This window comes from Pelophylax lessonae (assembly GCF_965119305.1).
Source record: "Pelophylax lessonae genome assembly, chromosome: 7".
In the NCBI taxonomy this organism is placed as follows: Eukaryota; Metazoa; Chordata; class Amphibia; order Anura; family Ranidae; genus Pelophylax; species Pelophylax lessonae.
In genome coordinates, this window is record NC_138774.1 from 54,462,916 (window position 1) to 54,474,598 (window position 11,683).

Sequence of the window (11,683 nt, forward strand, 5' to 3'; positions counted from 1 at the left end):
TTCTCAACGTCCTATGGCATCTATCTCCTTGGTTGGCACTTTTGTTCAGGGGCATCTGGTCCCTCCTAGGAGGGTGCCTCTGCCTCCTTGGGACTGGACTCTTGTTCTGTCTGTGTTACACCATGGTCAGTTTGAATGGATCAGGTAGATCTCGTTGTCTATGTTGTCCTAGAAGGTCACCTTTTTTGGTGGCGATCACTTCGGCTCGCAGAGTGTCGGAGCTGGCAGCTTGTCCTGCAGATGTCCGTATCTGGTCTCTCACTTGGTTAAGGTGGTCTTGCGACCTAACCCTTCTTTTTTTCCGGAGAGGGTTTCGGAATTTCACCTCAATGAGGACATTGTCTTGCCTTCGCCTTGCGCGAAGTCTAAACATCCGAAGGTGGTGGAGTTGCACTCCTTGGATGTTGTTCGGGCGATTAGGATTTGCCTAAAATCGTCCGAATCTGTTCGCAAGTCGGATTCTTGTTTGTCCTTCCGGGGGTCCTCGGAAGGGCGTAGCGGCGTCGGCTTCTGCCGTCGCCAATTGATTCAGACAGGTCATTGAACAGGCCTATGTTTTGCAGGGAAAAGTTTCCCCTATGCCTGTGAAGGCGCACTCTACCAGATCTCTGAGTACGTCTTGGGCCTGTCGTCATGGGGCTTCTGTGGCCCAGGTGTGTGGGGCGGCGTCTTGGTCGACCGTGCACACCTTCACTCTATTCTACAGAGTGGATGTTCAAGCATCGGCTGATGCTTCCTTTGGCCGCAAGGTTCTTGGTGCGGCGGTTCCTTAGGGTCCCTTGTTTTGGACCTTTGGACTGTTTGGGATTTCTTTTTATCCCTGAGTTATTTGTTTTTTTCCTGGGTTATTGCTCCCGTTGAGCAAGTTTTTTCTCATGTTGCCCAGCTGGTTTCCTTCCTTTGGTAAGGTTACTTTCTTTGATGTGGAGACTGCGTTGCCTTTAGGCGCGGCTGCGTTTCCCACCCCTCATGTTTGCACTGCTTTGGGACGTCCCCATTGTGACGAATATGAAGATGGCGGCGACTGTCGGAGGACGTAAGAGAAAACGGAATTTTTGTAAAATCTAACCTGTAAAATTCCTTTCTCTGAGTCCTCCGACAGTCGCCGCCCCCGCCCCTCTTTTGGGGTTTAGGTACTCTACTGCTATTCCACTGAAACTGAGATATGAAACAGGAAGCAGGAGGGTATAGACTGAGGGGACCACCCCCTGGGGTGGGGATATGTTAAAAGCTTTAATATTGACATATTCTGTTGCCTAGCTACTCCTAGGGAGCAAAGTCTAATACCCCATTGTGACGAATATGAAGATGGCGGCGATTGTCGGAGGACTCAGAGAAAGGAATTTTACAGGTAAGATTTTACAAAAATTCCGTTTTTTTTAAATGTCCGAAAATATCGGCTAATATCGGCCTTTACCGATATCCAATGACCAAAATATCAATATCGGCACTAGAAAAACGATATTGGTCGATCACTAGTGGAAATACCCTTGTAAAGGGGAGAATTGCTGTTTTGTTTTGTAGGGGGGTAACACTCTCAAATAAACTGGATTTTTGACTTACCGTAAAATCCTTTTCTCTGACGTTCATTGACAGACGCAGCTCCATATTCTTCTTGAATACACCCATTCACTCTGCTATAGGATTCAGTTTTGTTGCAAGCAGTGTTTTGAAGAAAAAACCCATTCCACTCAGAAATAGAGGCGCTGGTGCTGCGTCTGTTAATGAACTTCAGAGAAAAGGATTTTACGGTAAGTCAAAAATCCAGTTTTCTCTATCGTTCATTGGAAAGACGCAGCTCCTTATTCTTCTTGACCTTTGGGACGTCCCAAAGCAGTATTTGCATGAGGGGTGGGAAAACAACACAGAAAAGAACGTAAATCCCTAAAGGCTAAACTTAGCCAACAAGTGAACATGGAACTCAACCAGGAACAACTGGAGCTCACCTAGAAACACATACACCTTCAAAGAGAATATTTTCTCTTTTAAACAGCAGCCTGCAAAACCTTGCGGCCAATAGAAGCATCCGCGGATGCCAACACATCTACTTTTTGTTGAATTGAGACGCTAACAGGTCAACGCCTGGTGTCCCATGCACACAGCAAGTGAAACACCTCCGGGTGCAGGGACCATTCCTCTTGATCCAACACCTGACAACTCCGGTAATCCGCCTGCCAGTTCTCCACTCCTGGGATATGCGCGGCGGAAAGGGCTGGAACAAAATGTTCTGCCCATTTCAGGATCTCGGCAACCTCCTGGGCTGCCAAGACACTCTTGGTGCCCCCTTGATGATTGACGTAAGCTGTGGCCGTCGCATTGTTCAATTGAATCCGAACTGGACAACCCTGCAGATGATTTGTCCAGTGACTCAGGCAAAGCTTTATCGCTCTGTAATCCAGAATATTGATCCGTAGTCCGGACGGTCCAGGACCCCTGGACACACAGCTTTCCAAGCACTCCTCCCCAGCCGGACAGGCTGGCATCCGCGGTTACCACGGTCCAATACAATGGGAGAAAGGACTTGTCTTGGCATAGGGCCAATGAGCGAAGCCACCACAGACCACTCCTTGTGCTGTGACTCAACCGAATCATAGTGTCCAAGGATTTTGGATCTTTGTTCCACTTGAGAAGAATTTCTCTTTGTGAGGGTCTCGTGTGGAATTGAGCAAACAGAACCGCCTCGAAGGTCGACACCATTAGACCTAAGGCTTGCATGCAAGTCCGCAGAGAGGACAGGTTGCTGGATAACAGCAAACGAATCACCCTTTGCAACTTTTTTCAGCTTTTCCGGGGGAAGAAACACCCTCGCCGAAGCTAAGTCCAGAGTCAGGCCCAGATAATCCAGTTTTGAAGATTGACCCAGAGCAGATTTTTTTTAAATTGATGTTCCAACCGAACTCTTGCAGAGTCCATACAGTGATTGCCAAGTCGCCCAACAGGACTGAATGTGAGTCTGCTCTTAAAAGGAGATCATCCGGGTACCCCAGTACCGCAAACCCCCGTTGTCGCAGTAATACCAGTGCTGTAGCCAACACTTTGGTGAAGACCCTGGGAGCGGAGACAAGACCAAAGGGTAAAGCCACAAATTGATAATGCTCCTCTCCTACAGCGAAGCGAAGAAAACTGGTGTCGAGCATGAATAGCGATGTGTAGATATGTGTCCTTGATATCGATGGAGGCCGTGTAGGGACTCCATTCGAAACTTCTGTACCCGCACAAAGCGGTTCAGAGCCTTGAGGTCCAGGATTGGACGCACTTTGCCTTCTTTCCTGGGAACAGTGAACAGGTTTGAACAGAACCCATTAAAGCGTTCCCGAGAGGGAACCGGCACAATCACCCCTTGCGACAGCAGATCTTGTATAGCCTCTCATAGATCCCTTAATCGACCTGTAGATAGGCGTAGATTGGACGGAAAGAATCTGTCCGACAGTCGAGACCTGAATTCGATCTTGTAACCCAATCGGATTAGTTCGTGGACCCATTTGTCCTGAATCAAGGAGGTCCATGGTTCCAGAAAGAAGCGAAGACGTCCTCCCACCCCAGTTGCAGGTGAGGGCGTCCGTTCATGCAGACGGAAATTTGTCTGTAGATCTGGATTGGCCTGATCTCAGCTTACCCAACCATGTCTTCTTGGAACCCCCAGAAGACCTAAATGGCTTAGATCCTTTCTCTTGCATGCCAGGGGCACCACCTGTGGGCTGTAAAATAAGGCCCCCGTCTATTACGTGGTGACTTGCCCTTGGATGATTGAGGAAGAAGAGTACTCTTCCCACCTGTAAGACCCTTGATCAGTTCATCCAATGAGGATTCAAACAAGCAGTCCCCAGTAAAGGGGAGCTCTGATAGAGCCTATTTTGAAGCCTGATCCGCAGACCAGCTTTTTAGCCACACCATGTGTCTTATAGCTACCCCCACCGCGGATACTCTGGCTACAAGAGGGGCCGCATCTAGCGACGCATCACATATAAATAGTAGGGCTTGGACCATTTGGTACGTTAGCTCTGCCAGGCCTGGAGGGAGCTGTTCTGTTTCTAGGTCACTTTTTAGTAACTTTGCCCATTCCGTTATGGTCTGGGACACCAGAGTGATCATGAAACTCGGTTTGAGTATTGAACCCACTATCACATGTAAGTGCAAGGACAGAGACTCAATCCTTCTATCCACAGGGTCTGTAAAGACCGGGGACTCCTCCACCAGCACCACAGTAGATTTACTCAGTCTAGAGACTGGATGGTCCACCTTCTGTGGAACGGCCAATTTTGTGGATACCGCGTCCGCGAATGGATAGCGCCTCTTAAAAACGCTTCGGCACCACTAACATCTGTTTGTGGCACCCCCATTGATCAGAGGCAATTTTGTCAAAAAGTTCCGAACAAGGGAAAACCTTGCCCGATTTTTGGGATTTGCCACTGCCAAATGACATCTGCGTCCTTGACGCTGCAGAATCATCTGCCATTTTTAGAGTTTCTCGCACTGACACTATAAGTGCTTCCACCAGCACGCTTTCTTGCGTGGCTGCAGGTGAGGATATGTCATCCTCGCCATCTGAATGTGATGACGCAGAACCCTCAGGGTGACATGCGTCCGCAGGGGCCACATCTACCTCAGGATCTGAGGATACAGGAGAGGCAGGGGAGGGTATAGGGCACTTTTTACTAGTGGTATTTTTTAATACCAAATCCACTTTTGACACCAGGTTTTCCAAAACCGCCGTTAAGGCAGACAGGGGTTGCGACCCGGAGGTCCCCACAACCGCAAGGAGGGGATCTGTAGGTGAAATTTGTTCCTGGGACTCCCTGGAATAGTGCAGTGTCACTTTAAGAAAACTGCGAAAAACTGACCCGCTGCACCAGCGGTACTACAAGTCCCAGCCACTAGCACTGCAGATAGCAGGGTGAGAGAGAGAGAGACCTACATGGACCCCAATAGACATACCATCATTCGATATAGAGGAGAACAGTAGCAGAGAAAACGATCTTCACAGGAAGAGGAAGTACCTGGGTCATCACTAGAGTAAAGGCCACAGCTGCTATCTGCTGTCCAGCCTTCGCGGACACTGAGAAAATGGCCGCCCAATTCATTCCTATGGGGAACACAAAAACATGGCCGCCCATGCATTTCAATGGGAACTTCTGCAAAATGAGGCTGAACTATTCTACAGTAAAATGGCAGCCCCCTCGGCGCGCCATGCGGTCTCCAGGACCCCCTAAGAGGTCCAAACAATTAGTGGCATCCAGGACTAACCCCCCCCCCCAGCGGATCCGCTATAGTGGCATCGGCGCATCCACCCCCAGAGGACCCCACCAGGATTAACCCCCCACCAGTGGATCCGCTATAGCCGCATCGGTGCGTCCACCCCCAGAGGACCCCCGTCGCTGACTGAGGTAGTGACCTCTATGATGGTGGGGAGGGGGGCCTTGGGGGAGCCTGGTACATACCGAGAGGCCAGGGGGAATGACGGGTACCCGATGGTCTGACCTTCCCAGGGAGGGGCCCACGTCCGCCCTGAGACCACCAGAGCTATGGGGGAACACTACTTACCATAGCAACGACATTGGGTGGGTGCCGCTCCGGACAGACTACCTCTCCACTTGGGGTGGGGGTGCTAATGGCCAAGGGGTACACTGCGACTCAGGCCAAACCAGGTTGTGTGCATCCCAGCGAGGGGTTTCATTCGCGGGCCAGCCCCCGCCCATTGGGGCTCTGTCGTGGCGAGGCCTAGCATTGGGCTATAACTTGCACATGCTCGCTGGCCGGGCTTGGGGATCTTAAGGATCTAGGATATCCAGTCCGAAACCCAGTCCAGCTGTTGATTGCAGTTCTCTCAGGAACATAACTAGCTAAAAAATAAAATTTTTTACAAATGTTCCCTTTAAAATAAAAAAACAAGCTAAGACTGAAGTCCCAGCCGGGAACTAGATCCTACTTCTAAACTAGGCAGAAACAGACTGAAGCCTATAGCAGAGTGAGCCTATAGCAGAGGGTGTATGCCTGCAGGGACTGCCCCATAGGCCTGGTAAAGATTTTTCCTGCTTTATTGTCCCACTCCTGTAGGGGGCAGCATAACCCAATGATCAAGAAGAATATGGAGCTGCATCTGTCAATGAACGATAGAGAAACTTGTATGCAGGCAGCACTTTTCTGCTTCTGTGAGTGGTGGACACAATTGGCTGTGAAACACAATGCTGTTTAATTGCAACAGCAAATGCATATTTATTTCCAAATGGCTCTGACTGCAAATGTCTTTATTTTAAAGTCATCAGGTGCAACAAGTAGACAAGATCAAGTGAAAGTCGCCAGCCATAGAAAATTGAAAATGCCGGAACTGTTATTTTAACCACTTTACCGCTAAGTACTGTAATAGTACTGCGGCAAAGTGGCTCGTTCCCGTCTGACGACGTAGACCTACGTCGTCAGACTCCTCCCCTTTAGGCGGCGCTCGCGCGCCGCCGGAGGCGCGCTCCCGCTGTTTTCATTCACAGCGGGAGTCGGGCCAGGGGAGGAGCAGCGGCGATCGCCGCTGCTCTGCCCCGATCGTCGGGGATCTAGTGTGGAGATCCGCCCGCCTGTGTAAACACAAGCGGGCGGATCTCCTCAGTGACAGGGAGTGACAGATCGGAGTGTTCAGCATAGCTGGACATCCGATCTGTCCCTGTCTCACAAAGTCACCTCCCCCCCCACACGTCAGTAAGCACCAGGCATACATTAACCCCTCCCTCTCCAATAAAGTTAACCCCTTCCCTGCCAGTGTCATTTTTACAGTAACAGTGCATATTTATAGCACTGATTACTGCAGTAATGTCACTGGTACCCCCAAAAGTGTCAAAAATGTCAGTCAAGGGTCCAATCTGTCCGCCGCAATGTCGCAGTCCCGCAAAAAAAAATCGCAGATCGCCGCCATTACGCGTTAAAAAAAAAACCACCAAAAATGACAGAAATCTTTCCCTTTGTTAGTAAACGCAATAACTTTTGCACAAACCAATCAAAATACGCTTATTGCGATTTTTTTTACCAAACATAGGTAGCAGAAAACAAATTGGCCAAAAATTTAAAAAAAAATTGGTTTTTACATCTTTTTTGGGGGGAATTTCATATAAAAAAATGTGAAAAATATTGTTATTTTCTCAAAATAAACGCTCTTTTTTTGTTTATAGCGCAAAAAGTAAAAATCGCACAGGTGATCAAATACCACCAAAAGAAAGCTCTGTTTGTGGGAAAAAAAGGATGTCAATTTTGTTTGGGTACGGCGTCGCATGACCGCGCAATTGTCAGTTAAATTCGCACAGCGCTGAATCGCAAAAAGTGGCCCAGACGTAAGACAGCAAAATGCTCTAGTGGTAAAGTGGTTAAATGGCTCATAGCAAAACAAAGTGTGTGTGTAGACAGTTTGTGCTTTTCGCACTTTAAAGTGGTAGTAAACTGCTGGGTGTTTTTTTTTTGTACCCTGCAGGGTAATGTCATAATGTGCTAGTATGTATAGCATACTAGCACATTATTTTAAAAACTTGCCTTAAAACGAAGACCTTTTAGCGCCAAGCTGTCACCTCTGCAGGCGCTCCCATCTTCACCCAGTTTTTCTTCTGGATTCACAGACTCCGGCGGTATGACTGGCCAAAGCCGCAATGACTTCACTTCCATGGGAGCCGCTGTTTACAGCACAGAACTCTGAAGGAATGACCTCGGTGGCCACTCCTTCAGAGCGCATGCACCAGTGATGTCACTGGCTGCATGTACAGTAAATATCTCCTAACCGGTGCACAAGGGGATATTTACACTACTTATAGGTAAGCCTTATTATAGGATTACCTATAGGTAAAAGTCAGAGGTGGGAGTTTACTTCCACTTTAAATAACTACTTAGCTTAAGAATGAGTGTTTACTACAGAAGGAAAGATTATTCTGCGTTGTCATGAAAGCAGGTTCCCTTCATAGTGGATGCTTCCAATGCTTCACTTACAGTCAGGATGCAAAACTTCAAGAATTAAGTTATAATGGTTATAATTATTTTATTTTTTTATTTTTACAGGAGTCAGCCCTGGCTCATGTTGAGTTGCCTAACACTGTAGAAGGGGTGGAGAAAGCCATCAAGAAGCACAAGGATTTCCTGACCACCATGGAGGTGAATACACAGAAGGTTACAATTGCAGTGGAAGCTGGGGAGAGCTTGATACGACTTGGAAATGTGTTTGCTGACCGTGTTCAGGAGCGGATTTCCGCGATCCAGAAAAGGTGAGAGGCAGGAGATTTACCAGTCTCCCTCTGGGTGCCTGTATTTATAGTTTATTGCAGTCATGACCTTATATATGCATGCTGGAACCACCAATATACGCTCTCACCAGCCACTTTTTTAGGTACTCCTGTTCCATTGCTGTGTAGCACAAATTGCTAATCAGCCAATCACATGACAGCAACTGTATGCATTTAGGCATCTAGACTTGGTGAAAATAACTTGCTGAGATTCAAACTGAGCATCAGAATAAGAAAGAAAGGGGATTTGAGTGACTTTGAACATGGCATGGTTGTTGGTGCCAGATGGGCTGGTCTGGGTATTTATCAGTAGTATGATCTACTGGGATTTTCACACACAGCCATCTTTATGGCTGGAATACACGATAAGAAAATCGGCCAAAAATTTCCGTTCAGCGAAGGATCGGCCGATATTCTACTCATTAATGCCCAGCCATCAGTGACCGATATCGATATTGTGAACGAAAAATCCCGTTTGAAAAAACCGAAAAATTCTGTCGTCTCGTTTGCGAACAAACGATATTCTATACGTTGGTGTTAAGGTCGTTCATTTAAAATCTGTAGAACATCATCACGCATGCACTGTTTCGATGGTCGGCGGTCAAACGGTCGGGCGATATTCGGCCCGTGTATTCCAGTCATTAGGGTCTACAGACAATGGTCCGAAAATGAGAAAAAAATCCAGTGAGGGGCAGTTGTGTGGACTAAAATACCTTGTTGATGTCAAATGTCAGAGGAGCATGGGCAGACCAAGGTATGCAGAATACCATCTCTGAATGCACATCACATCGAACCTTGAAGCAGACGGGCTTACAGCAGCAGAAGATCACATCGGCTGCCACTCTTGTCAGCTAAGAACAGGAAACTGAGGCTACAATTCGCACAGGCTCACCAAAATTGAACAATAGAAGATTGGAAAAATGTTGTCTGCTCTGACGAGTCTCGATTTCAGCTGTGACATTCAGATGGTAGGGTCAGAATTTGGCGTAAACAACATGAAAGCATGGATCCATCCTGCCTTGCATCAATGGTTCAGGCTGGCGGTGGTTGTGTAATGGTGTGGGGGATATTTTCCTGGCACACTTTGGGCCCCTTAGTACCAATTGAGCATTGTTTGAATGTCACGTGAAAAATAACACAGTAAGATTCTGGCACTCCAAAAGTCAAATGTCTCTGGCCGAACGGACTGTTTGAAATAGGTGTAATAAAAGTCTGCCCTCCAGGCAGATGGAAATGAGCGCTTAGAACAAGGCAGCCATCCTCAGAGTGTGTCCAGAAGCTCTGTAAAACATGTGGGAAGCAAGGAGGGGGGAAGCGCCACTAAGTGTAGTATTATAAAAGAATGGAGGAATTTCTGCGCTAAGGATGTAAAGGCAATAAAACAGTGAGAGAGAACAAAAGCTGCTGGCACTAGACCAACAGACAGTGATCCAAAGTGAATAAATAAATAAAAAATAGTGCAGCGCTAATGTAAATACAAAACAAATGAATATTACCATGTATGATATAAATGATAAATAAAAAATTAAATGACAATACAAGGTGTATAAAAAAGTCCTATAAACAGTGAGGGTAAAAATCAAGTCCAAAGAAAAACAAAGGCTTAATTCCAAGAAAAAATGGTGAAATTCTTCTTGTGACCACCACAGGGAAGTGCAGGCAAGGGACACCACTGTGCAGTAATAATAGGAGGCAGCTTACCAGAACAACATGGCCAATCAAATTAATGAAATGGCCTCACAGGTTTTGGGTAAACGGATAGACTCCAATCTCATCAGGGACACAGTACAGATGGACTCCAATCTCATCAGTGACACAGTACTCAGAAGGGTCCAATTCCCACAGTAATCAGGTGGATACAGGCATATAAGGAAAGTAAGGCAAAAGGACCATAGCGTAATCCCATAAAAATCCAGGCAAAGTTTATTAAAAAGGCTACTTACAAAACATCAGGCAAATACAGGCACATCACAGAAACATGGCTGAAGGTCCGATTGCGGCGTCCCGCGTCTTCAGAAGACGCGGGACGCCCAGACGATGTCTTTTGATGACGAAACGCGTCGGCGGCACCAGACGCAACGTCAACACGCCCCCATCCGCGCCGGCCTCTACCATACCATTCTGTTGTGAAGACGCGGGGCGCCGCGGTCGGACCTTCAGCCATGTTGGTCACAAGAAGAATTTCACCATTTTTTCTTGGAATTAAGCCTTTGTTTTTCTTTGGACTTGATTTTTACCCTCACTGTTTATGGGACTTTTTTTTATACACCTTGTATTGTCATTTAATTTTTTATTTATCATTTATATCATACATGGTAATATTCATTTATTTTGTATTTACTAAGTGTAGTATTAAACTGTAAACATTTATTGTGCAAGATTAAGAACAATTACAGGAAATAAAAGCAATTCAAGCCCGTCATAAGATGTGTGGTCCTGATGTTTGTAGTGGTCCTGTGAGCTTCACAATCTCCCCAAATGCCAAGAGAAGGTTGTTGGTGCCTGGCTGTCCAGTAAACCTCTGCGGTAACCAGCGTGGATCGCGGAAATTACGTCACCGGTGCGGGGCGGAAGTCTGGATCATGGTCTGTCACACAAGGAGGCAGAGGCTACGCGCTCAGAGCTCACAGCTCCTTCTACTGGCCTACTGCTCCCTGGAGGAGAGCAGTTTAAATACAGGCATAATAGGATGTGCTGCTGCCATGGGATTACTACGACAAGCAGACTAACATTGGATGCAATAAAAACAGCAAAACAAGCAAAAAACTCAGCAAGGCTAAATGAAAGTACAATATAATCAAGAATACATATTAAAAAATACAATATTATTGGGAATGCATGAAGGAAAGAATGAAGAATTATAAAAAATACATATAAAAAGAAAAGTGCAAAAAAGGATCATACATAAAAATATATTAATATAATATAAGGAATTTTAATGGTAATAAGACTTAACTATACTATACGGAAGAAAAAAAACACCACCCCCAACCAGGAATCGATATCCAAAAAATATATATACTGTATATATACTGTATATAAAAGACCATAAGGGTCCGCTGTGGATAAATAAAATATATATACATATATATTAGGGCTGCAACTAACGATTAATTTGTCTGTCGACTAATCTATCGATTATTTTTACGATTAGTCGACTAATCTGACGACTATTTTTATTTTATTTTTTTTGCTTAATTTAGTGTTTTTTTGATTAGCTAATTAATCCTGTAATTAATACAGACCCCTCAGTAAGCCCCCCTCCCACTACAGACCCCTCAGTAAGCCCCCCTCCCAGTACAGACCCCCACAGTAAGCCCTCCCATCTAGTACAGACCACTTACTAAGCCCCCCCCCCAGTACAGACCCCTCAGTAAGCCCTCCCACCTAGTACAGACCACTTACTAAACCCCCCTCCCAGTACAGACCCCTCAGTA

At 46.4% G+C, this 11,683-nt stretch overlaps 1 protein-coding gene across 3 annotated transcripts in view; it reads left to right on the forward strand.

Annotated features, from left to right (window-relative positions):
• Window positions 1-11,683, forward strand: part of SPTBN4 (spectrin beta, non-erythrocytic 4) — a 353,544-nt gene that overhangs the window by 105,676 nt on the left and 236,185 nt on the right. For all 3 annotated transcript variants that reach the window (XM_082262860.1, XM_082262861.1, XM_082262862.1), the window contains one exon: window positions 8,026-8,228. In XM_082262860.1, coding sequence (XP_082118986.1) covers window positions 8,026-8,228 — 203 coding nt within the window. The remainder of the gene's footprint in view (window positions 1-8,025; window positions 8,229-11,683) is intronic.